Below are 27,158 nucleotides of genomic sequence, written 5' to 3' on the forward strand. Positions count from 1 at the left end.
CCACCATCTCAGGGTCTGAAGCTCAAGAGACCTGGCAATCCTGCTCGTAAGTTCAAGTTGTCGTCCTTTGGTGTCAGCGTCATGGACCAAAATACAGACTCCTCCTCCTCAGACAAAGAGGCCAAAGACTCAGTGGAGAAGTTCACAAAAGGAGGCAGCTGAGACATCTCCAGAAGCTCCCTTTGACGGGCAGGATAAGCCCAAGAGTCTGACTCAGCCTGGCCACCCTGGGAAACAGCCCTGCTGTTTAACTCAGACTAAGACCCTTGGACTCTCCATCCAAGAGCCTGCTGCCACAACAGAGATCTTTCCCCCACCAACCCTTCAAGCCTCTTAAAGCCCTCAGCCACCTCAGCCCCACCACCATACATGTGATGAGAGCCAGAGTGGTGTAGTGGTTAAGAGCGGTGGTTTGGAGTGGTGGACTCGGATCTGGAGAACTGAGTTTGATTCCCGCTCCTCCACATGAGTGGCGGACGCTAATCTGGTGAGCCAGGTTGGTTTCCCCCCCTCCTCCGCATGAAGCCAGCTAGGCGACCTTGGGTTAGTCATACTCTCTCAGCCCCATCTACCTCACAGGGTGTCTGTTGTGGGGAGGGGAAGGGAAGGTGATTGTAAGCCGGTTTGATTCTTCCTTAAGTAGTAGAGAAAGTTGACATATAAAAAACCAACTCTTCTTCTTCTTGTCTTCATAACTGGGTGTGTGTGTGTAAAGTGCCGTCAAGTCGCAGCTGACTTATGGTGACCCCTTTTGGGGGTTTTCATGGCAAGGGACTAACAGAGGTGGTTTGCCAGTGCCTTCCTCTGCACAGCAACCCTGGTATTCCTTGGTGGTCTCCCATCCAAATACTAACCAGGGCTGGCCCTGCTTAGCTTCTGAGATCTGATGAGATCAGGCTAGCCTGGGCCATCTAGGTCAGGGCTCATAACTGGGTACTATACCTTTAAATACTGGGAGCCTACTCCTGGAAGGGTGGGGCCTGTATCTCCACCTCCTCTCAATAGCATTTAAGGCCTCAGTTCACCCTCAGCCTTTGTTGGAACAATATCTGTGATGCAGTACTGTTGGTTCCAGCAACTTGATTCCTGGACCTCAGTCTTGAACATACATGAAACTGCCTCATACTGAATCAGACCATTAGTCCATCAAGATCAGTATTAACTATTCAGACTGGCAGCAGCTCTCCAGGGTATTTCACAGAGGTTTTTCACACCTACTACCTGGTTTTTTTAACTGGAGATGTTGAGGAGGATTGAACTTGGGACCTTCTGCATGCCAAGCAGATGCTCTACCACTGAACCACAGCTCCTCCCTGCTGATGAGCTACTGTTGTGCAACCAAGGCTAAAGAAGTAGCATCCCTTATGAAGCCAATGTAGCAAATACCCTTGAATTAAATTAAATCACAGTGTTGTGACCTGACACCCAAATACTAGGGCAGAGGTTAACATAGGGCTCCCTGGAGCATCTTACTGACTCAGCGCTATCTCAGGTTGCAAGAGAAGTTCGATGTGATAATGAAGTTGTTGCACTTCACTTGACTAGAGGATTTCTAGGAGCCCCGTGGCACAGAGTGGTAAGCTGCAGTACTGCAGTCCAAGCTCTGCTCACGACCTGAGTTCGATCCCAATGGAAGTCGGTTTTAGGTGGCCTGCTCAAGGTTGACTCAGCCTTCCATCCTTCTGAGGCGGGTAAAATGAGTACCCAGCTTGCTGGGGGTAAAGGGAAGATGACTGGGGAAGGCAATGGCAAACCACCCCGTAAACAAAGTCTGCCTAGTAAATGTCAGGATGTGACGTCACCTCATGGGTCAGGAATGACCCGGTGCTTGCACAGGGGACCTTTACCTTTTTTTCTAACCAGTCCCTGAACTGTTACCAGCCCCTCCATAACCTCCTTGGCGATCCATGTAGGCCATTAAGAGCGTATAAAGATGTTTTTCTTTTCATAGCCGGCTCACTCCCCAAATACTAAGTAAAGCAAATGGTATAAAATGCCACTCAAAATAGGCAGAGTGCTCTAGTAAGACCAAGTATTATGTCCTAATTTGTTCCTAGCAGTTTGTGTTCATAGTGAATCAAATAGCCAGTGTAAATAAGTAGAATTAGGAGTCCCTCAGTGAGCGAATACTGACCATCAGTTTACAACATGGTAGGCTTTCTTATAAGTTTTTCCTATATGTTTTTGTGAGTGGTAAGGCTGTGAACGATTCCCAAATGGTTGGATGGTCATCCATGTTACGGACCCTTAGCTTGTGATGTTGAATGGCAAATTTATCCCTCCTGAGATAAAGGGATCTTTGATTCTTGAAAACGTATCCCCTGAAACTCTTGTTTATCTCTCTGGTGCTGCTGGACTTCTTCACACAACACATAGTTCAATTGTGGAACTCCCTGCCCCAGAATGTGGTGATGGCTGCCAACTTGGAAGGCTTTAAGAGGGGAGTGGACATGTTCATGGAGGAGAGAGGTATTAATGGCTACTAATAAAAATGGATACTAGTCATGATGCATACCTATTCTCGCCAGGATCAGAGGAGCATGCCGAATATATTAGGTGCTTTGGAACACAGGCAGGATGCACCTGGTTGGCCACTGTGTGAACAGACTGCTGGACTTAATGGACCTTGGTCTGATCCAGCCTGGCCTTTCTCATGTTCTTATGAGTTAAATCTTCTGCAGCAGGCCAACATGGCAACCCTCTGAAATTTTCTCTGTCAGGAGAAATATGGCTTGTGGGCTGCATTTGGCTGTGCAAACCTGCATCAAAGCTGATAAGCAAAATGCTATGCACTGCTATGAGAAAGTATGGTCCCAACAATGGTTAATACTCACATTTAAATGTCCAAACTGCAGCAGCCTTGCTGTGAGTTTGACCACGGTGGCCGCAGAGGTAGAGAGCACAGCAAGACTGGAGCAGAAGTCCAGAATCTGCAATGCCACATGGTACCATTCATAGTGCAGAGGGTCCTTGCAGGCAGATGCAAACTTGCCGTAAGGAAAAGGAAACCAGATAGCATAGCCGAGGTAGTTTGTTCCCGAAATCCCAGCAAATGAGTAGTAGCAATAAGGTCCGTGAAGGAGAGATACAACAGCAATGGCGCATTGGACTGGAGAGCTGATGATACTGAAGATGCTGAAGGTGAAACCAGATTCCCACTAGAACAGAAGCAGAGACCTATTGTTACACTTGGCAAATGCTTCAAAAAAGGTGATTTATAGTTTGTCATTCTGCCCAATTGTGGGTGCCACTGTTGGCAGAGGGACGTTGTTACCCATCCAAGTCCATCTCTGTGAGGAGGTAGCCATCTTGAGGCTCACTTCACATTTGTTTTATTGGGATGCAAAAATCTTATAGGTGTTCATGCCACACCCTTCATTTCCCTTCATGTATTCCTCCTTTTCAAAGAACCGATGGCCATTAAGGGTGGCTCTACCCCAGGAAATGGTGTATAATCTTCAGCGCCCTTCCCAGGATGGCTACTTAATCTAGGCAGGTTCCTCCCCATGCCATTCCTGCTGGTTTCCCAGCAGTCTTATCTAGTCTTAACAAGATGTGGAGAAATGGCCTCCTCCTAAGAATTCACCCCAGAATTTCAGATATGGTGACTGCCATGTACAGGAGTCCAGCTGCAGACTAGTAACTAACAAAATAGAAGGGGGTTGGAGAAAGGATGCTATATACACACCCTTTAGGAAGTACATGGTGTAGGCATACAGGACTGCATGTTTGCACCATTTCTTTTCCCCCTGGCTCAATCCAAATGCTGCAATAGAATGTGTGTATTCTTTTATTCATTCATTAAACATTTTTATATGTTGAATGCTTTAAGTCTTTTCTCTGGAAACACCTATTTGGTCTTGCTACCTGAAATGTGGTAATGGGGGTGGGGGGCAGTGGGACAGCTCTGCTCTCCATCCCTGAAGCATGATGGTTTGAATGTGCAGAGTTGCTGTCAATTGCCCCCTATGCTAGCTTGTGGAATGAAGCGGGCACATGTAGTAACTAGGCAGAGCCTTTGAATGGCAAAGTAGGTACAGAACATATGATCTGTTTAGCAGGAGATACTCTCAGAATAACTGGGGGGCAAGCGGGTACCTAGTTTATTTTTCGCACCCTGGGGAGTGAGGGGGAAGAGCCATCTCAGGATGACTTCTGGTCTTTTCTGACCTCCGAGGGCCAACCAAAAGGACCAGGAGGGGCTTGTGAGTCCATTCCTTCACATAAGTCTTCAAAACATCGAGCTGATTGGCTGGATCATCCTAAGCAAGGAGTTGCAAAAATGCTGAAAGGCACTTTGCAGAGAGAGTGGCAGCAGAGGGGGAAAAAAAGAATGTATTTTTTGCTGATACTGACACAGCATAGTTTTTAAATGATGGCCTACAGCGCAATCAGCCAACTTTGGCATGCATCAAGAGCCTGGCTATGCTCTAGTTGTCACCCATCCTGTTTCATATATCTTAGGTCCACTAAAGAGTAGGGAGGCAAAGGAATAAAAGATGAAATCTGGGAACTGCTCCCAAGGCCAAGTTCCTCAAGTCAACCAGGCCATCAACTGACAAGCTGTCGATGGTAGTAGAAAAAGCCACCCTGAGGGCTCTGGAATCCACTTGGCGCCGTAGGTCTCCTTGGGGTGGGAATGTGGTTGGCAACGTCTACTATGCAATCCTAAGCAGAGTTGCACCTCCTAAACAAATTGATTTCAACTGTAGCAAGCGGTAACTCTGTTGCAGATTGCATTATTTATCCTGGAAATGATGGGCAGTCCATTTTAGTAAGGTAAAATAAGTAAGACTGATTGCAACCATAGTCTACATCATGGGTGACATTGCTCGAAGAATTTTAATTATTACATTTGGCGCTAGAAAAGAGATTTCAAGTGCCCGTTATGCGACCATAAAAATTAGCACTGCTTTGCATTATATTTCTACACAACAAGTAGTCACCATCCCTATTGTATCACATTTAAACCCACCCTTCCTCAAAACAGATCGGTGGGGTAAATTAAACTGAGGAGGAGCAACTTGCCTCTTGAGCCCAGGTCTCCCCAGTCCAAGGCTCACACTGTCATTGCTACACCACATTAGCTCTCTATGCCAGTGCCGGATATGACATAGATGTCACTTGTTCAGGGTGGGCCATGCCTCGCCAGCCCGGATTAAGAGTGAGAAGGGTGGCTGCCCCATCTGGCTCGCAGGCCAGATAAGAGCTCTCAAGGGGGTAGATCTAACCTGCAGGCCATATGTTTGACACCCCTGCTCTATGCGTTAAAAGCATACTCCTATCAGGGAACGCATTTACCTTTATTTCTAATGCAGTTTTGCACTGCAGCCACGCTCAGGGAAGGCAGAGCACAGTCAACAGGAGTTGCTCTGACGCTGCTGGCAGGGCCTTTTCGCAAGGTTTACCAAAACCCTTGCTGCTCAGATCCTGCTAAAAACCCATAAGCCAAGCCAGCACTGGAGCAAGGCAAGACCAGTCAGGAATATCTACATTGCCGGGATGCAGCCTGCTAATAAGGTCATTATCTCCAGCATTCTGTGGTTTCCCTCTTCCTTCAGTTCCACCCAGCTCCATAATTTTGTTTGCACAGCCAGATCTTTCAGAGGGGCAGCCCTGTTATTGTGGGGCAGCAACCCCGCCACCCCAAAAAACCCTATGTCTTTCCCTTAATTTCTCTAATTGTTTCTCACACTTTTCCTTCATTTTGGTTTCTTCCTTTCATTATCTGTCATTCCCTATCCCAACTTCTAATCCGCCTCATTTTTCAGCCTTGGTCTCAACTCCTTCTCATGCACCCTGATTGGCAACTTAGAACATATTTAATAGTAGTATAGCAGCAAACCCTGACCTGGATAGCCCCAGGCTAGCCTGATTTCATCAGATCTCAGAAGCTAAGCAGGGTCAGCCCTGGGTAGTACTTGGATGGGAGACCACCAAGGAATACCGCTGTGCAGAGGAAGGCCATGGCAAACCATCTCCAAACGTTTCTTGCCTTGAAAACCCTATGTAGTCGACATAAGTCAGCTGTGACTTGACGACACACACACACACAGCAGCAAACCTTTGTTAATACTATGAACAGAAGGGAGGAGTTAATATTTCCCCATAATCTATCAAAGTAGTACAAGGTTGCCCCCCCCTTTACATGATAATAGAATGTTAATCTGCCTAAGTGGTAATAAATGAGGAACAGAAGTTAGAATTTAGTTTAGCTTCCTTTGCAAATAACATTTGGAGTGTCTGTGAGTGGAGACAACCTGGGCTAGGATATTCTGATTCCTTTCATTTTTGGCCCTGGAACTCCCATGATCATCCTGCAACTGGTGGCCCATTTTGAGATTCCTAGTTTTATTTTCTGAGTTATGCCTGTCACAACTGAACAGACAGATGGACATGCAAGTTCTTTTATTATTATAGATGCATGGGAACAGCCAGCCAAGCGATTTGTTTTGTTGTGATATTAGGTTTGTATCGGGGTCATATGGGGCCCCCAGATGGAACCTGTGTCCGGTGGGCTGTGGTGGCACTTGGCAGCCCTGATTACAGAGGTATGCAGGCAATCTTCCTTTCTTTCAGCATTGAATGTGATTCTTCTGTGTTACTGCAATACATGAGCATAATAACAGACAGGCAGAGAGGAGGCGTGGGATCAGGAACGTTACGGAAAAAGCAGAACTACCCTTTTTTAATCATGTAAATTGTTTTGGCTGAGAAGGAGATGCACTGGAAACCATAATGCACTGAAAATTCTGTAAGAACTATTTAGGGTGTAGGGATTTCTTATTCATTTTCCATGTATCAAAGAAACAGAAAAATGACTTTTTAAAGGGCTGATGCCTGTTATTGGCTCTAACAACATTCTCTTCTTTTAAGGCAGGAAATAACTCTGAATCCTGCTCAGTCTTGTAAATCTGGAAGAATGTTTAAAAGTGTGCCTGCTAAAAGACTGCTCTTCTTTATCTGATCCTTAGCTTTAGGCAGGAAAAAATATTCTCTTGCTTCTTGAGCCTATCCCTAGATTAATTCCACCTGCCTGTTGCCTAGGATGTGCCACTGTATAGAATAACTGCCTGTGCGTGTGTGTGTTAAGTGCCGTCAAGTCACTTCCGACTCATGGTGACCCTATGAATCGATGCCCTGAAAAACGTCCTATCTAAAATAGCCTTGCTCAGGTCTTGCAGACTGAGGGCCATGGCTTCCTTTATAAAGTCAATCCATCTCATGTTGGGCCTTTCTCTTTTCCTGCTGCCTTCAACTTTTCCTAGCATGATTGTCTTTTCTAACTTACCAGGTATCTCTGGGTCCACTGTTTTTCAGCTAGAGCAATGAGTGTACCTGCAATTACAGCCTGTAGACAGAAGGGGAAACATATAGTTACTGATCATGAAGTTAGCGATCTTAACAGTGCTTTGTTCTCTCTAGGGTTGCCAGGTGCCTCTTTGCCAGAGGCGGAAGGTTTTTGGGGCGGATCCTGAGGACGGCGGGGTTTGGGGAGGGGAGGGACTTCAATGCCATAGAGTCCAATTGCCAAGGTGGCCATTTTCTCCAGGGGGACTGATCTCTATCAGCTGGAGATCAGTTGTAATAGCAGGAGATCTCCAGCTACTACCTGGAGGTTGGCAACCCTGGTTCTCTCCAAAGCATGTAGCAAAACAAACTTTTTCAAAATTGCAATACCAAGAAATAAATCCACCACCCTCAGAGCAGTGTGTTCAAAGCCAGCATGGCCCTCAAGGACACACTAGCCAGCAACTCTGAAGATATATTTCTCAAGCACCATCAACTTCAGGCACTTAATGCACTGAAACGCCTGTTGATTCTCTAGAGGACAGACTATTTGCAGTTAGAAGGTAATCATTGCTGCCTCCATCATTGGATGAAGGGGGGGAGGAGCGCTTAAGACACTTAGGGCTGTTTAGCTTGGAAAGAAGGCGGCTAAGGGGTGACATGATAGAGGTCTATAAAATTATGCATGGTTTGGAGAGAGTGGACAGGGAGAGGTTTTTCTCCCTCTCCCATAATACTAGAATGTGAGGTCATCTGTTGAAGCTGGAGGGTGACAGATTCAAAACAGATAAAAGGAAGTTTTTTTTTTCATACAACGCATAGTTAAATTGTGGAACTCCCTGCCCCGGGATGTGGTAATGGCTGCCAACTTGGAAGGGTTTAAGAGGGGAGTGGACATATTCATGGAGGAAAAGGGTATTCATGGCTATTAGTTGGAATGGATGTTGGTCATGCTGCATACCTGTTCTCTCTAGTATCAGAGGAGCATGCCTATTATTTTGGGTGCGGTGGAACACGGGCAGGATGGTGCTGCTGCAGTCGTCTTGTTTGTGGGCTTCGTAGAGGCACCTGGTTGGCCACTGTGTGAACAGACTGCTGGACCTTTTGGGCCTTGGTCTGATCCAGTAGGACCTTTCTTATGTTCCTATGTAGGAGAAGAGTTGGTTTTTATATGCTGATTTTCTCTACCTTTTTAAGGAGAATCAAACCAGCTTACAATCTCCTCTCCCCACAACAGACACCTTGTGAGGTAGGTGAGGCAGAGAGAGCTCTGAGAGAACTATGACTGTCCCAAGGTCACCCAGCTGGTTTCATGTGTAGGAGCAGGGAATCAAATATGGTTCTCCGGATTAGAATCCACCACTCCTAACCACAATATCACGCTGGCTCTCCCTGGTGAGAGACACTGTCCTTCAGTGTTAATCCTCTGAAGATGCCTGCCACAGCTGCTGGCGAAACGTCAGGAAAGAAAATACCAAGACCACGGTCACACAGCCCGGATAACCTACAAGAACCAATGAACTCTGACCATGAAAGCCTTCGACAATAAAGGCAAGGCTGCTGAGACTCTGCTTAGCTTGCTCCTGACTGCTAGCACTTCTAGAGCTGCAACCCACTAGGAACTTTCTCCAAAAGTTAAAGAGCCAATCCATCCCTAGTCCTGGACTAGTGTCCTCTGTATTTACAACATGCACGAATTTATTCTAGTTACAACGAAGGGCTTTTATGCTTGCGAGGTTTAACATTTTACCCTCAGCTGTACTTTTTGGGAGGTTTCAGAAAATCCCATATTCTAAAAGACTCTGTCCGTGCAGTATGAGCAGGGTAGAATCACTACATGTTTTTTTTGTATTGTCCTTTCTGTGTTTGATATCTGAGCTAAATTTCTTAAGACACCCTTAGATTAATGGAATGGAGTTTTGGACAACTGTAAAGTTAATTTTTCTTCTCTCTGGATAAAACTCCGATACAATGGAAAGGTTAGCAAAATTTCGACAACTAGTTACGAGGCTTCGAGAAACTAAATTCTGATCCTTTCTGGTCCTAGCTTTTGTTCTTCTTGTTTTTTAGCCCCTGTATTAATTGCATATATGCCAATAAAGGTGCCGTTGTTGTAAAAAATAAAAGATCCCACGGTTTGTAAACAGGTGCCTGCAGTTCTAAATATTAGATATGCATGACTTAAATCTCTCCGCTAGTCATGATATTAGTTTCTTTTCCTTTAATTATAATGTTTTGAATTGCCAAGGAAAAGTCTCAATCATTATTCCTTCCTAACCAGATAGCTGCCCCCAGCAGCTTTCTTTTCATCTGCACAGCCAATCAGATCTTCAGTGATCAATTAGAAGCTGTGCTGGGCAACAACCTCACCTGGCCACACCCACTTTCTGAAAACACTTGGCGGGCACCAGGAAAGGTGTCAGCAGGCACCGTGTTGGGTACCCCTGCTGTAGACAGACTCCCAAAGACAGCAGGAATTGGGGAAGTTTCACTGGTTACTGAAGAAGGAGGAGGAGGAGGAGTTGGTTTTTATATGCCGACTTTCTCTACCACTTAAGGAGGAATCAAACTGGCTTACAATCACCTTCCCTCCCCCTCCCCACAACAGACACCCTGCGAGGTAGGTGGGGCTGAGAGAGCTCTAAGAGAGCTGTGACTAGCCCAAGGTCACCAAGCTGGCTTCATGTGTAGGAGCGGGAAAACCAACCCAGTTCACCAAATTAGCCTCTGCTGCTCATGTGGAGGAGTGGGGAATCAAACCCCATTCTCCAGATCAGAATCCACCGCTCCAAGCCACCGCTCTTAACCACTACACCACGCTGGCTCCTGTGAATGATGTTCGCCCCACAAAACCCCCTGAACTTTGTAAGGCTTGATGGGTTTGTATTTGTATGCAGCATCTGGCAGTTCTCCATTGTTTTAAGAACCAGATTTTCACATTCATGGTGAATTTCAGCAACAACAACATAGGAGTTCGGGTAGATTTCTGATGAGACGAAAATGCCTGAAATGATAATCTTGGCATTGAAGGACCACACCAAAAAAAAAAAAAAAAAATTCCCATGAACAAAAGCAGAAACATCTGGAGTCATGAGTGGCTGTTGGCAAAATTTATCACGCAAAAAAGAGAGAGAAAATGCCTTCCAAAGCTCCAAGGGTTTCTAGCCAGAACAAATAATACAACGAAATCAGAACACTGTGATGAGCTATTGTAGCCTGCAAGAAGGGCCAAACCCTTTTGTGCAGTCGGCTTTTCCAATCGAGACTCCCTCAATTTACACATGTGGCCGAGGGAACAAAGAGAAACTGAGCTGCAGAGAGATTATTTCATCCCTGCTGGGACTGCTCCAGCCAGAGAGTTTAAGCTATTAGATGATCAGTTTCCACTTTGCTTTAAATACTCTGGCGAAGAATCTTACTTTCTGTCCCAAAACTTTGCATAACTTCAGTTTTTTAAAGGCATGTTTTTCCTTCCCAAATTCTGCCCTTTTGTTTTCATCTCTAGCTATCCTTATTGAAGTGATTGTAAACTGTCTAGAACTCATATTTGGGGAAAGCGGGTAGACATTTTCATTTATTTATTTACATCCTTTTGTATTTTCTCTCCAGTGGGAACCCAAAGTAGTTCCTTTCATCCTGCTCTCCTCCATTTTATCCTCACAACAACCCTACGAGGTAGGTTAGGCTGACAATGTATGACCAGCCAAAGGTTACCCAGCAGGTTTCCATGGCAGAGTGGGGCCTCCCAGATCCTAGTCCAACAGTCTAACTCTTTGCCTCTCCTCTTCTTCCATTAGGGTTGCCAGGTCCCTCTTTGCCACCAGCGGGAGGTTTTGGGGGCAGGGCCTGAGGAGGGTGGGGTTTGGGAGGGGACTTCAATGCCATAGAGTTCAATGGCCAAGCTAAGGAGGATAGCCCACTAAGGAGAATGAAACGCAATTTAGCATCTTGATTAAATGACTATAAGTCAATAGTGCACACCGAAGAAGAAAAGAAATGGTACACTACCAGGGATGACTGTGCGAAATATCAAGACTACCTTCTCTGGTGAATATCACTGTGAAATTTACAAGACTACCAAGTGCTTCAGCATTCAGCAAATTCTATTATGAGAACGGCTGATCAACAGGAAAATTGACTTTGCCCCTTACCTACAAGGGATTTCAGTACAAGATGATGACTTATGGACTTTGTTAAAAAATAGGATTATAGGATTGTTGTTATTATATAAAACAGATAGGATCCTTCTTAGATGTTTTGTTAGGAGATAGGATTATATTGTGATAAGAACTTATTATTTAATAATATTAAGAAATATTTGAATGCAACAATTTGTAAGTGACTTTTGTTTCCAGTACCTGGAGGTTGGCAACCCTACCTTCTACATCAGTATCATGGAAAACTTACATCATAGAAACATCATATGCTTATAGATGATGGCTGCAAATAGCTCCATTGGTCATATTTTAAAAATTCCAGCACTGTACAGATTCCAGATTAGTTTAATATAAGGTTGCCAACATTTAGGTAGAGCCCAGAGATCTCCTGGAATTACAACTGATCTCCAGACTACAGGGATCAGTTCCCCTGGAGCAAATGGCTACTTTGGAGGGTGGACTCTATGGCATTGAAGTCCCTCCCCTCCCCAAACCCCACTCTCCCTAGGCTCCACACCCAAATCTCCAGGAATCGCCCAATCCAGTGTTGCCAGCCCTGGTTTAATACATACTATTTTCTGTCCTTCTCTTTTCTTCATGTCAGTTTACTTCTGAGTTTAAGAAACAGCACTAATAGCCTTTCCTGGCCATTCTTTTTCTTTAGTTCTGCCTACCAAAGCTCCGTTCCAGATGGGAGAAGCAATGCGAACGCTCCATCCGACGAACTGAGGTTTATAGGAGAAAACAGGGAAGAAGGCAATAATTCCAGAGATCAAGCTTAGAATCCCACAGGCAATAAGGATTCTTCCAGCCAATGCAAAGAAGCTCTTTGTTTCCATCCTGAGCCTCTCTCGCTTTCTTTCTTCCCCCTGTGTTTGGTTTGCATTAATGCAATAAGAGCCTGGGCTAACACATGCCATTATACACAGAAGCGTCTTGGAGACTGTAGTCAGGATGCCTTCTCACTGTTTGCGTACTCTGGTTTGGAAACCAACTTCAGGTTTGCTTAAATAATTCCACAAAAATGCAAGTTAAAAAAATAAATCAACTAGCACAGGGGGAAAAAATCCATCCCTTCCCATTAATAAAAACTAACTTTTCTAGGATGCATGAGACACAACTCAAGCATGTTTTCACAGCAGGTGGCCATCACTAATGTGAGCCTATTGAAGCATTTTCCTGCTTTTGCTGTTTCCCTCCTCACCCTCCACTGGAGCTCAGCCAGAAGTACACATGAACACATGAAGCTGCCTTATACTGAGTCAGACCCTTGGTCCATCAAAGTCAGTATTGTCTACTCAGGCAGCAGCTCTCCGGGGTCTCAGGCAGAGGTCTTTCACATCACCTACCTGCCTAGTCCCTTTAGCTGGAGATGCCGGGGATTGAACCTGGGACCTTCTGCACACCAAGCAGAGGCTCTACCACTGAGCCACAGCCCCAAGTATGTTGTGGCCAGACATTCCCAAGAATGTGAAGGCCTATGACATTTAGGCAGGTGGTGAGCCAGTACTTGGCTCTTGTGGCCCTTTCTTATATGTCCAGGGTAATGCCAATCACCACTAGGGGGTCAGGAAGGAATGTTCTTTTCATTATCTGCCATTCCTCTATCCCAGTGGTTCCCAACCTTTTTTTGACCAGGGACCACTAGGACTTTTTTGTTCGGTGCAGGGACCCCAAGGTTCAAAATAAAAATTCCGAGAATTTGAAAATAAACTTTAATCACAACTGTTAGTTAAACATTAAATTTAGAATAATATTTGAATATATATATTTTATAATAGAGAACTTTTAATTGAAAATATTAATTTATTATGGGTTTATAACTTTGTTTCGCGGACCTTAATTTAGTTCTCGCGGACCCCTGGGGGTCCATGGACCCCTGGTTGGGAACCAGTGCTCTATCCCAACTTCTAATCTGCCTCCTTATTTTTCAGTCCTGGTCTCAACTCCTTCTCATGCACCCTGATTGGCAACTTAGAACATATTTAATAGTAGTACAGCAGCAAACCCTGACCTGGATAGCCCCAGGCTAGCCTGATCTTGACAGATCTCAGAAGCTAAACAGGGTCAGCCCTGGTTAGTACTTGGATGGGAGACCACCAAGCAATACCAGGGTCGCTGTGCAGAGGAAGGCAATGTCAAACCACCTCAGAACATTTCTTGCATTGAAAACCCCATGGGGTCACCATAAGTCAGCTGTGACTTGACAGCACACACACAACAAACCTTTGACAACAACAAACCTTTGTTAACATTATGAACGGAAGGGAGGAGTTAATATTTCCCCATAATCTATCAAAGTAGTTAAAGGATGCTTCCTCCCCTCTCTTTACATGATAATAAATGTTAATCAGATTGGCCCAGGGATCCTGGAGGATTTTTTTGCCTTCCTCTGGGCATAGAGCAGGGGTCACTGGGGGAGGGGGGAGAGGTAGTTGGGAATTTCCTGCATTGTGCAAGGGGTTGGACTAGATGACCCTTGAGTTCCCTTCCACCCCTATGTTTCTATTTCACATTGAGAAATTTAACAATTTCTTCCTCTCCATCTTCTCAGTGTGAAGGTTATTCCCACGTGTGCCCTTCCAAAGTAGACTATGCACAAGGGATCAGGCTGCATCCACACTAAGGATTCACCATTTCCCTCTCATCACTGCTGTGGTAAATGCAGAGACATTTGCATTGGCAACAGAGCAACCACATGGGAGTTTGGTGTGCATTATCCCTCATCAGCAGCTTTTCCGCTGAATTTTTCCTCCACTGTGCTGTCAGAGGGCTATTGCGCTTGTGCAATAGTGTGATAGCAATCTATTGTCACGATCCACTCGTCCCCCTGAATTCTGAGCGTTTATTTAAAAAATAAAAGGAACAAGAATTTGAATGACACTATGAAAGCTGTGGAAGGGAGTGAAAGCAGCACACCATCAGAGCAATTGTTGTGTATATTGCAATATGCCCAGTAAGGCATGCATCTGGCTCTGGGGGTTACTGGGAGACAAAATAGGGGGAAGGATTAAGTAGACCTCTGATAGGGAGCCCCTCTTCTTTGCACAGCTTTGCGCAGCATGAGTACACTGCCCAATGTCTTTTTATGAAAGTAAGAACATATGAAAAGCCATGCTGGATCAGACCAAAGCCCATCATGTCTAGCAGTCTGTTCACACAGTGGTCAACCAGGTGCCTCTAGGAAGCCCACACACAAGACGACTGCAGCAGCATTATCCTGCCTATGTTCCACAGCACCTAGTATAATAGGCATGCTCCTCTGATCCTGGAGAGAATAGGTATGCATCATGACTAGTATCCATTTTTACTAGTAGCCATGGATAGCCCTATTCTCCATGAACATATCCACACCCCTCTTAAAGCCTTCCATGTTGGCAGCCATCACCATATCCTGGGGCAGGGAGTTCCACAACTTAACTATACATTGTGTGAAGAAATACTTCCTTTTATCTGTTTTGAATCTGTTGCCCTCCAGCTTCAGCAGATGACCCCACATTCTAGTATTATGAGAGAGGGAGAAAAGCTTCTCCCTGTCCACTCTCTCCAAACCATGCATAATTATATAGACCTCTATCATGTCTCCCCTTAACCGCCTTCTTTCCAAGCTAAATAGCCCTAAGCGTTTTATCCGCTCCTCATAGGGTAGTTGCTCTGGCCCCCATATCATTTTGGTTGCTCTTTTCTGCACCTTCTCAAGCTTTGCACCTTCTCAAGCTCTTTTTCAGGTGTGGTGACCAGAACTGTACACAGTAGTCCAGGAGTGGTTTCACCATAGATTTGTGCAAGGGCAGTATGATAGCAAGTAAGCCCCCTTTGTTATTTTAAATGCAACAAATGTATTCTTGGGTGTGATTCAGAAGCTTGTCGCGTAGCAGCCTAATACCGGATGTGATTTTGCTACTCCTAACATACAATAATTTCAGCAGAGTTACCAAAAGGGCAAGCTTGAGTACAGATTAAAAGAGAAAACCGAATCATTAGAACAAAGAGAAGTAAAGATGTTTTGACCACGTGTTTCATCTTCAGTCACAAATAACTTGCAGCGCAATCCTAAGCAGAGCGACGCCCATCTATTTTTGTGAGCGAATAAAACAGATTCCACCTTAATTCGGCCGATCTGTTTTTTTAACTAACACTTCTGTCCATTTCCCTATGGGGAGTGACGGTTTCCTGGTGTACACAGAGTTACTGCCTGGTTGGCTGACTCACAGCCATTGTCTCCAGTGAAGCACAACAGAGCTAAGAAGAAAACCCAACATCCTTTGTGTCCAAAGAGGCCAAGGATTCTGGCAAAAAAGAAAGAAAACGAAACAATTGCAAGCAGATTTACCTGTCATTGTAGCATATTGAGGTTTTGTTCAAGGGTGCCCCAGGGGAAGGTTGTGGTCTTTAGTTTTATTACCAGCTGCCTTGCTTAAGAGACGAAGCTCTTCTCTTTCACTCATCATAAAATTTCAGCCAGGTCGACCAGAAGCGATAGCTGGGGAAATGATTCCAGGAACAGTCTGTCAGAGCAAAGTTATTCTCCTGCCAACACAGGGGGGAGTTCTGTCCACGTTTCCTGCTAGGTCACAAATTCTGAACGTGAAGACGGCTGGAAATACTTGGGAGATGAACAAGATTCCTCATTCCTGAGTCCACCTAAGAATCGTCTTGAAGATCTTGGAATCAGAGGAGCGGTTTCATTCAGATGTTGTGACCAAACCTCACAATGTTGCAATTTGTTCCAAACCAGGAAGTAGCATTGCCAAGCTCCAGATGGGGCCCGGCGATCTCCCAGAATCAAAACTAATCTCCGGACAATAGAGATAAATTCTCCTGGAGAAAATGGTGCTCTGGAGGAGGGACTCCATGGCACTATACTCTGCTGAAGTCCCTCCCCTCCCCAAACCCCTTCCCAGCCTCCATCCCCAAATCTTCAAGAATTTTCCAGTCCAGAGATGGCAATCCATCAAGACATCTTTGATCTTTGTGCAGAATGCAATGGGGAGGGGAGGGGGTGCCAAAGCACAAAGACTTCTTGGCTGATTCCCATTGCAGAAAAATCAAAGTTTGTTTGTGATGTCTGACTGTAGTAAGCGACAACAACTCAACATTTGGGTTAGTCATTTTGGATTGTAGACTTCTTGCGACAGGGACTCTTTTTTGGAGGGGGGAATATGCTACGCAGCATATTCTAAAGAAGAAGAATGTGGCAGAAATCTAGGTTCCAAGTTCTGAAGGAGGAAGGAGATCAATACACACAATAAGGTATCAAAACTCCAACACTGATTTAAGATATCTGATTGTTCTCTCGCAGAGCTAAACTGCAGGTAAGAGTGGTGGACCTATTGGTTTGTCGGGGTTTTTTCCAAGCTAAAGGTGGAACCAGTGGGGGTACTAACTAGGGTTGCCAGGTCCCTCTTCGCCACCGGCTGAAGGTTTTTGGGGTGGAGCCTGAGGAGGGCGGGATTTGGGGAGGGAAGGACTTTAATGCCATGAGTCCAATTGCCAAAGCAGCCATTTTCTCCAGGTGAACTGAACTCTGTTGGCTGGAGATCAGTTGTAATAGCAGGAGATCTCTTGCTACCACCTGAAGGTTGGCAACCCTAGTACTAACCCCCTTCTTGCAATTTATGTATCATTCTCCTGGCACTTCTCTCCCCAGCAGGAGTACAGGTTTTTTCACACAATGCATAGTTAAATGGTGGAACTCCCTGCCCCAGGATGTGGTGATGGCTGCCAACTTGGAAGACTTTAAGAGGGGAGTGGACACATTCATGCAGGAAAGGGGTATTCATGGCTATTAGTTAAAATGGATACTAGTCATGCTGCATACCTATTCTCTCTAGTATCAGAGGAGCATGCCTATTCTATTAGGTGCTGTGGAACACAGGCAGGATGGTGCTGCTGCAGTCGTCTTTTTTGTGGGCTTCCTAGAGCCACCTGGTTGGCCACTGTGTGAACAGACTGCTGGACTTGATGGGCCTTGGTCTGTTCCAGCAGGGCCTTTCTTATGTTCTTATATTCTCAGAGGAATATTAGTACCTCTCTCTCCGTATGGTTTATGGAAGACACACCGATATCTCTTCTTTCAAAATTCATTAAACTCTTAGAAACTCAAGCAGGCTAATTTTTTTTTGTTTGCCCCTTTCCTTTAACTTGCAACATTCCACGTCTCCTGGAGCATGCTCAGTCCTCAACATGACATTTTTCTCTGTCTTTTGGATCATTTACAAAATCATATGTTCTGCAGACTTGGGGAATCCCCAGAGTATGTAAAAAAAAAAAAAAAAAAACCTGCCGTGTCTGTGGGTGGCCCATTTTGCTGTCTCTGTGATAGGCATGAGCTTCTGAGTTTACTGTCACATATACTAATCCAAATGAAATGATATACCTGTCATAATTCTGGTGAGTAAGAAAACTAAAACAGCTACTGTAATCCGCATTGAAATTCTTTTTGTGGAAAAAATGGCAGGGGGGTGGGGAGAAAAGAAAAGAATCAACATCACAGCCTAGACTTGGAAATAAAACCTCTCTGGAAGACAAATGTAGATTGTCTTAATATCAGCTATAAGAGCTGTGTTTAAAAATTTGAAAGAATAATGTACCAGCATTCCTATTAAACACAATGCAAAAAACTGTAATTCTCTGGGCATTCCTTTTAATCAGGAATTTCCTAAGTTATAACTAACATTTCTGAAAAAAGAGGCTTAAGGATACCAGTAAACACCATCTAACATGCTTTCACACATGCTGAATAATGCACTTTCGATCCACTTTCAATGCACTTTAATGATCGTTTGCAAGTGGATTTTGCCATTTCACACGGTAAAATCCAGCTGCAAAGTGCATTGAAAGTGGATTGAAAATGCATTATTTGGCATGTGTGAAAGCTCAACTAGGAAGAAGAAATTGGCTATATGTCAGACATTCATCTTTGGTTGCCAGGTCATCTCACAAGGGATGGGGCAGAGATCAGTAACAGAGCCCATACTTTGCATATGGAAGATCCTCGGTTCAAAACTAGCCTTTTCCAATGATAATAAGTGTCTCACTTCACAAGGCAGGGTCTGGAGAAGCGAGAATATTTCCTTTTTGTTTTAATTTTAATTTATATTTTTGACAGCCTTCTTCACTCTTTGCATCTCTGTTGATTTTGTCAGTTGATTGGTATTTTATGTTTTTATATGCATTTTTATTCTGTATTATGTCTTGTGCATAATTTATATGCAAAAAGTGCATATAATGCTACTGTCAGGAGCAGGCTAATAGCCCAAACTAGACTGATCTCGGAAGCTAAGCAGGGTTGGTTCTTGGATGGGAGACCACTAGGGAACATGGGGGTTGCTATGTGGATAGGGTTGCCAACCTGCAGTTGGTGGCTGGAGATCTCCTGCTATTACAACTGATTTCCAGGCAACAGAGATCAGTTCCCCTGGAGAAAATGGCCAGTTTGGCAATTGGACTCTATGGCATTGAAGTCCCTCCCCTCTCCATATGCCGCCCTCCTCAGACTCCACCCCCAAAATCTCCAGGTATGTCCCAACCCAGAGCTGGCAACCCTATAGGTGGAAGAAGGCGAACCACCTCTGCTCATCTTTTCCCTTAAAAACTCCCTTGAGGTGGAACTTCATGGGGTCACCACAAGACATTTGTGACTCGACAGCACCCTTTACCTTTATTGTCATAGAAATAACATTGAACAACGTGTATATCTTATCAGAAAACTTTAATAGGAGGAAACAGAAAAAAAAGGGGGGGGGAGAACAGGGGTTTTATTCACACAAGGAAGAAGCTAAATGAAAATGGGGGTGGGGAGAGATTAGGTTGAAATACCGGGAATAAGAACTTTGAAATAATTCCAGTCACATAAATGAAGCAGAAAAATGAAATAATATTAAACATTTATGTTGAATATTTTAATATTGTGGAAATGATTTAAAACAGATATCCAGGGTTTAAATTCTAAACACAGAAGCTACCTGTATCCATGCTGTCTACTTTTACAACCTTCTACTTATCCCCCACTTATGGTAGTCTGCTTGGCATCTACTAGAGCCATTTCCTTCTCTGTAGTATCCTCCAGGTTGTGAACCGGCTCGCTGAGGAGGAGAAGGGTATATTTGCCATATGTCTGCTGGCTGCGGGCAGTCCCCTATCCCTAGAATCATAGTATCATAGAGTTGGAAGGGACCACCAGGGTCATCTAGTCCAACCCCCTGCCCAATGCAGGAAATTCACAACTACCTCCCCCACTCCCCACCCCCAGTGACCCCTACTCCATGCCCAGAAGGTGGCCAAGATGCCCTCCCTCTCATCATCTGCTTAAGGTCATAGAATCAGTGTTGCTGACAGATGGCCATCTAGCCCCCAATAATTTGAGGAGTAGGGGGGGAAATGGGGGGGAGGAAGAATAGCAGTGGTGGTGATGCTCTGGGGATTTCTCCAAGTGTCTATGGTCTTTATAATAGAGATTAGGGAAATTCCTAGAGCACCCCCCAGAAGCAATGATATCCTCCTGTAACTCCACCCTCCCTGGCACCACCTCCAAAATCTCCTGGCACTTGCCAACTTAGGGTTGGGAAAGCTAGCGAGGGGAGTGCAGTCTTTTAAAGTTTTTGGGAGGCACTGTAAGTCTGCTTTATTTTCGAAGGCTTTCAATGGGGTTTAAGCTGCAGGCCTTTTCTTGGTGGGGGGAATAAATAAGGTTTTTCCTTCCTTTGTATGTTTTAAATTTTTGGAATTGTGAGCGGCCTTGAGCCACAGGGGAAAGGCAGGGTATAAATATTCAACTTAAATACATCAATCAATAAGTCCCTTGGCAGAGGCTACTCTTCACATCTCAGGAAAGCGTTTCCGCTATAGACGACTGAAACATGGATAAATAAATCAAATGCATAATACAAAAGTTCCAGGTTTAATTAGAACGACCCTTAGCCGGCCCTTGCAATTTTCTGCTGCACGCCCATGCGTGGTCTGAACTCTCTTCACAATTAATTTTTAATTCCTCTCCCTTCAATTAGTCAGGCAGCAGAGCAACCCATGTAGGAAGTGATAACTGCGGTGGTGCCATTAGGAACGCATCTTATCTGCAAACTCAGCCGGGCATTCCAGATGCTCAGAGTACAAGCCCCCCTTTAATGATGCAGAAAGATCATGTACAGACTGGGAAAGTAATTTCATGCCTCCGCTGTGGGTGGTGGTTGTGGGGGGAAAGAGCTATTAACTTAATATGACTTAACACTTCCCATCTAATTCAGTGGGTACGTTTGCATCATGTGACCGAAGAGCCCTAAATCTCTGTTTTGGCAGTGTGGATTCAATAGGCGCTTTAATGCCTTCCTCGTGGCTGGAATGGTTAACGTTCTACATTTCCCTTCTGCTTTTGGACATCAGAGCGGTATACCTTTCCCTGATGGAGGGAGACCTTTGCAGAGAGCTTGGGAAGAAGAAGAAGAAGAAGAAGAGTTAGTTTTCATATGCTGACTTTCTCTGCCAGTTATGGGAGAATCAAACCGGCTTACAATCACTTTCCCTTCCCCTCCCCACAACAGGCACCTGGTGAGGTAGGTGAGGCTGAGAGAGCGCTAAGAGAGCTGTGACTAGCCCAAGGTAAACCAGCTGGCTTCGTGTGGAGGAGTGGGGAAACAAATGCAGTTCACCAGATTAGCCTCCGCCGCTCATGTGGAGGAGTGGGGAATCAAACCCAGTTCTCCAGATCAGACTCCACCGCTCCAAACCACCGCTGTAGTGTTAACCACTACACCACTTAACCCTTGCTCTGAATCAGCCTCTGACGTCCACTGAACTTCTTATCTGTAGAGGTCAAAGCAACTTGACATGACAATAAACTGGAGATAACAGCCTGCTGCCTGTCAGGTTGTAACACTGGGAAATGTAAGCAGTCTCCACTCAGGGACAAAAGGGCTAGGGTGAGGAATATCAGGGTTTATGGACAGAACTAGCACGGAATGCTTATTGGGGAAGGCACAAACCTCAGAGCCCTCTTCAGGCGCAAACGGGAAGTGTGTAACATCATCTGCAACTGGCCGGCTGCCGGAGTATGAAACAAATGGTAACTAGCCAGATTGGCCCATGCAAAATCCAAAACCAGAATCCATGTAATACCTCTTTGGTTTACGGGCTGACCAAAACAACACAAAAACATTGTGCAAGCTTTTGGCATCATTGTGGAAACGAAGATGTTCCAGATGTGGAAAGGTGGCAACAGAAAATGGATGATTTTGTGGTGATGGCCAGGCTGACCAGTTTGATGAAAGAGAAGACAACTGATGATTTTCTTTCTTTTTAAAAAAGTTTTTATTAAGATTTTCAAAACAAACAAACAAACAAATATACATACATTCACACAGCCAGTTTGTACTCCTTTGGGGAGTTTTTCATCTTACAGAAAAATATCTTATACATTCTCATTATAATCTACCTTCATGATACATTAATTTTATCCTAAATAGCTATTTGAATAGATTATTATCTCTGATACTCTATCTTTCTTGTTTAACATAGTCAAAATAACATTCCCATTTCCGTTGAAATTCTTCAGTCGTCTTCTCTTTTAACAAACTGGTCAGTCTGGCCATCACCACAAATTCATTCATTTTTTGTTGCCAGTTGTCAAAATCTGGAGTATCTCCTTGTTTCCAAAATGTTGCCAATACTAATCTAGCCGCCGTTGTCATATATCCAAACAATTCTCCAAAATTTCTGTCCAAGTTAACAGGTTCAATTCCTAGTAACATAGTTTCCGGGTTAAACGGAAATTTTATTTTTAGAATTTTCTTCATTTCTGATGTATTTGAATTTAAAATTTCTTGACTTTCTTACATGTCCACCACAAATGGAAATATGTTCCATCTTTATCCTTACATTTCCAACACTGGCTATCATAAGACTCGTTCATTTTTTAAATGTCCATTGGTGTGATATACCATCTAAAAAATTGTTTATACCAATTTTCACATAAATTATTGCTAGCCGTAAATTTAATTGACTTTGTCTAAAGTCTTTCCCATTGCTGCAGAGATATCTCTCTTTTTTTAATTTTCCATCCAACTGATGATTTTCAACGAAAATGGGAAGGTTATTATAGCCCAAATAGTTTGCCCCTCCAGAAACTGAAGTGCTAGCTAATGTTCTTTGTTTAATATGACAGAGGGGGAGAGAGAGATGAAAATGAATATATTTTACTTATTAACAAAGCACATTTTCCTAATATAGCTATTGGAACAGACGGAGAGAGCACATTTTCCACCACCTGCTGCCTTTCCCTTAAGAACATCCCTTGCTGAAATGAAGCCTAAGGACATGCAGCTGATCAGCAAGTGTACATATTCTTCCCTTGTTTACTCTCTCTTCCTCCCCTTTCTCTATTGCATGGGTTCTCAACAAGGGGGGAATTCCCCCCTGGGGGGGAATTTTAGGGTTCCAGGGGGGGAATTGGGACCACTATTCAGCAAAGTGTGATGTCCTGTAGATTATGTACAATCTGTAAAATTGTAGTTTGTTTTTAATTTAATCTGCAACATTCAATAAAGTTTATGACTATCTTGGGAAGGGGGGAATTGCATTCTGAACAATGGTGAAAGGGGGGAATGGAGCAAAAAAGGTTGAGAACCGCTGCTCTATTGCCTCCTCAGTGGCAAAGTTTAGATAGTGAGGTTAGATAGCAAGGGGAGGGGTTATCTATGTTTAGCTTAGGGTGCCAACCTCCAGGTGAAGCCTGGAGATCTCCTGGAATTGTGATTGATCTCCAGACTCCAGACATCAGTTGTCTTGAAGGAAATGGCAGCTTTGGAGAGTGGACTCTACAGCATCATATTTCTTCTCCCCAAATGCCACCCTCCCTGGGCTCCCTGGACTCTGATATGGAGAACCAGGTTTGATTCCCCTCTCCTCCACATGAGCAGCGGAGGCTAACTGGATTGGTTTCCCCACTCCTACACATGAACTGGATTGGTTTCCCCGCTCCTACACATGAAGCTAGCTGGGTGATCTTGGGCTAGTCACAGTTCTCTTAGAGCTCTCTCAGCCCCACCTACCTCACAGGGTGTCTGTTGTGGGGAGGGGAAGGGAAGGTGATCGTAAGCTGGTTTGATTCTTCCTTAAGTGGTAGAGAAAGTTGGCATATAAAAACCAACTCTTCTTCATCATCATCCCCAAATCACCAGGAATTTCCCAAGCCAGAGTTGGCAATCCTGTTTAGGCTAGAAGGCAGCAGAGGGCCAGCCACTGGCTAGGAAGGAGTTTGATGTCCACATGGGATCACGTGACTGGCGCTGCCTATGACTTTCATGATGCATATCATGTGTGTGTGTGTTAAGTACCGTCAAGTCACTTCTGACTCATGGCGACCCTATGAATCAATGTCCTCCAAAACGTCCCATCTTTAACAGCCTTGCTCAGATCTTGCAAATTGAAGGCTGTGGCTTCCTTTATTGAATCAATCCACCTCTTGTTGGGTCTTCCTCTTTTCCTTCTGCTCTCAACATTTCCTAGCAGGACTGTCTTTTCCAGTGACTCTTGCCTTCTTATAATGTGACCAAAATATTTTTGCCACAGGGAAAATTATTCCCATTTCAGTGCACCTGTAAATTGCAGGTCACCACACATCCTTGCTTTTTAGCAACTTCTGAATTTGGGTTAGCAAACAAACACCCTCCCACAGTCACAAATTAAAAATCATGCCATTTTCCTCTATTTCGGGCAGAATTAACTTTAGCCCCCTTTTGCAGGGGACTGTGTGTCTTTGTTCTATGAGAGAATAACAATTTGCAACCAGAGGCATGACGAGCACTAGGTGGCGCTGTATTGCCAAAATTCCCCTTAAGTTTGTCAATTACTGTGTGTGCTCCTTGCTTTACATCTCTCTGGTCATGTCACAATCTTAAGTGTACACCCTGCAAATTAATAAAACAATAACCCCCACCCCCACCTCAAATCATCCACCCAACTAGTGTAGCAAGCCAAATGTTTTACATGGCTTTAATACAAATATTTACTTAAACTTGGCTTCGATAGATATTCTTTGCAATCCGAGGGGAATGAAACCATTAACTGCATGGTTCCTGGAACTGTCTCCTTACACTGCAAGGCCAGAAAGACTGCTTACAGAAGAAGGGGGGAAACCATCTCCAAATAATAATAACTTAAAAAAAAAAAAGATTTCGCTGTGCTGGGCTTTCACCTCCCACACATATGGGTGGGAGAAAGGACAAATTTCTAGGACACTGAGCTTCCCATAGCAACGAGAAAGGGAAGTGACTTTAACCCTTTATAGTATTGGGAGGACTCATGCCTGTTCATTTTCTTAAACACAATAATAGCACTGTGCTGGTATAAGGACCGCCTCTTCCCAAGACATTTTGGTGCCTGAGGCAGAACAATCCAACCATTCCTTCTGGTAGTGTCAATATAAGCTCAATAATATCTGAAGGAACATCTTCCATACGTCCCTGTTCACCAACTACCGTCTTCAGGCAGCCATCTGTAGGCTAATCCGTAGGGTTGCCAGGTCACTCTTCGCCTGGAGATCGGTTGTAATAGAAGGAGATCTCCAGCTGCTACCTGGTGGTTGTCAACTCTACTAATCCGCCACTTTGAGTGGGCCATCTGGCATCGACCAGGGGTGGGTCTTTTTCCATCATGGATCCTGCTCTTTGGCATGGGCTCCTTGAAGAGGTATGAGGAAGCCCCTTCTTGGAGATCTTCAAGACGTGCTCCAGGGCCTGACCTGTTTGCCAGGCCTTTTGAGGAAGTTTGAATGGCAGACATCTTTTAAGGGGGAAGAGCGGGGGGTGTCAGGCTGCTATCTCGGTTTCGTTATTGCCTCTGTCTCTGCGCTGTATTGTCTGCCCCCCAAGGTCGCATACCTAGGCCTGGGAACTCAGCTCCTGGGAAACTGTATTCAGCCTGTGCGTGTAATCTCCCGCCTTTCCTGCCTTATAATATCTCCCAGCTAGTGAGTCTCTCATAGCTGTCATTTTATTCGTTTGCACTGTATGCCTATTTGACCAGTAAAAGCCATCTGTTTGGACTCTATCTGACTTTGTGGTGATTTCTGGTTCTGTGGGCCAAGGGCTGACATTATGACAGCTATCCCTTCTCTTCACCATTCTACTAGCCAGGCTGGAGCCCAGGGGGGTTCGCCTGCCACTTGGATGGGAGCTGTGCAGCTCTCCAGGTGATCTACACCCTGGAGCCCTTCTCTGAGGATCCTACTCTGTTACAAGACTTAATCGCTGAACTTTTCCGGACGACCCGAGAGGTTTGCCGCTTGAGGGGACTGGTACAGGAACAGTGGCAATCTCTTAAAGGACGTCTCTGGATGTTAACGTCGGAGGATACTGATGCTCGTCTAGATCTTCAGGACTTGGATCAATTACTGGACGATGCCCGATTGGCGACTGAGGATTTACAAATATTAACTGGACTTTTGGATAATCTTATTTCTCGAGAAACTCTTTCTACCATGGCGGGAGCCCCGCCGGAGGGTTTTTCCCTGATCCCGGATGCAGCCAGCTGTCAGGCTGAGGCCAAGCGAGTCGCTATTAGCACCGCTCTTCTCCTTGTGGAATGTACAAAGGACACCCCGGTAGCCACCTTGGCTCAAGTTTTGACCTCGACTTTTGGAGCCGAGGCACCCGCACTGGCGGTTCGAGTACAACCTCTGCTGGGCGGGGAACCCGACCCCCTACTCACACTCCTGGAGACAGAACTTTTGCCGCGCATTACGGCAGAGACTGCCCTAAGACTTGAGAACGCCAAAGTTCTTGCGGATCAGCAAGCCGCCGAAGCGGCTAAGGTCGCAAGAGAGAGAGAGGCTGCGGAAGCAGCCAGGGCGGCTGCAGCAAGGATTAGGAATCTGGCGAACGTGGACACGCGCCCCAAGGACAATGTACTAGGGCTATCGGGTCTGTCTTTTTCCCCGGCGTTTGTCCCGTCGCGCGCGACCCAACGCGCACGCCGTTTGGCTGATCGACGTCGAGACTCAGGAGAGTCTGAAGACGAGGATTTATATGGGGATAGCTCTCAATGGGCCACAAGCTTCCGGACCAGTAAGCCTCATCTTACTGGTGGCCCGAGTGAGGAGGTTCATCTCTTACGAGCCCAGAATCGGGAGCTCTCCGACCGTGTTGATCAACTCCAGGAAGTAATGGAACTTATGCTTCAAGAGAACAGGCAATTACAACAAACCCTGATAGCTCAGAGACAGCCCATTCCGATACCGGGTCAGGGGGTACCCGTACAGCCACCCGCTAATGTGCCTGCTCCACCCTTGCCTCCTGGAGCTCCTGTTGCTCCTCCGCCCGGACCACCCGTGCAACCACCCGCTAATGTGCCTGCTCCACCCTTGCCTCCTGGAGCTCCTGTTGCTCCTCCACCCGGACCACCCGTGCAACCGGGTCAACCTGCGCCCGGCCCTTGGAAGCAACTCAAATTGAGGACTACGTATGACGGATCTCTCGAGACTTTGCCTTGTTTCTTGCATCAAGTGGACAGTTATATGCGAGAACAAGGACAACTTTTCCCCACGGAAGATAGCCGGGTGCGTTACGTAGCTTCCCTTCTGACAGGTAAAGCGGCTGACTGGATGGTCCTCCAGTTTGACACCCGCTCTCGTGCTATTCGTTCCCTCAACAACTTCATGACTGCCCTGAGAAGGAGGTTTGAGGACCCCTTCCTGGGGGAAAGAGCCAAAACGGAACT

General features: G+C 45.2%; 1 protein-coding gene across 1 annotated transcript; it reads right to left on the reverse strand.

The window, feature by feature from the left end:
- Positions 1–2,795: 2,795 nt before the first annotated feature.
- On the reverse strand, positions 2,796–12,309 carry TMEM212 (transmembrane protein 212). Its single transcript, XM_056850369.1, has 3 exons — positions 12,122–12,309; positions 7,292–7,351; positions 2,796–3,158 (listed from the first exon to the last, which is right to left on the reverse strand). The coding sequence occupies exons 1-3, from the start codon at positions 12,284–12,286 to the stop codon at positions 2,796–2,798; spliced, it is 588 nt and encodes a 195-aa protein (XP_056706347.1). The 5' UTR covers positions 12,287–12,309.
- Positions 12,310–27,158: the final 14,849 nt, after the last annotated feature.

The sequence above is a fragment of the Euleptes europaea genome, chromosome 5 (assembly GCF_029931775.1).
Source record: "Euleptes europaea isolate rEulEur1 chromosome 5, rEulEur1.hap1, whole genome shotgun sequence".
Lineage (NCBI taxonomy): Eukaryota > Metazoa > Chordata > Lepidosauria > Squamata > Sphaerodactylidae > Euleptes > Euleptes europaea.

Excerpts from the sequence above, each read along its gene's own strand:
- TMEM212 (XM_056850369.1), bottom strand. The coding sequence starts at position 12,286 with ATGGAAACAAAGAGCTTCTTTGCATTGGCTGGAAGAATCCTTATTGCC. Across the intron at positions 7,352-12,121 it reads CCATCTGGAACGGAGCTTTG|GCTGTAATTGCAGGTACACT; the intron begins GTAGGCAGAACT and ends TTCTGTCTACAG. Across the intron at positions 3,159-7,291 it reads AGTGGACCCAGAGATACCTG|TGGGAATCTGGTTTCACCTT; the intron begins GTAAGTTAGAAA and ends CTTCTGTTCTAG.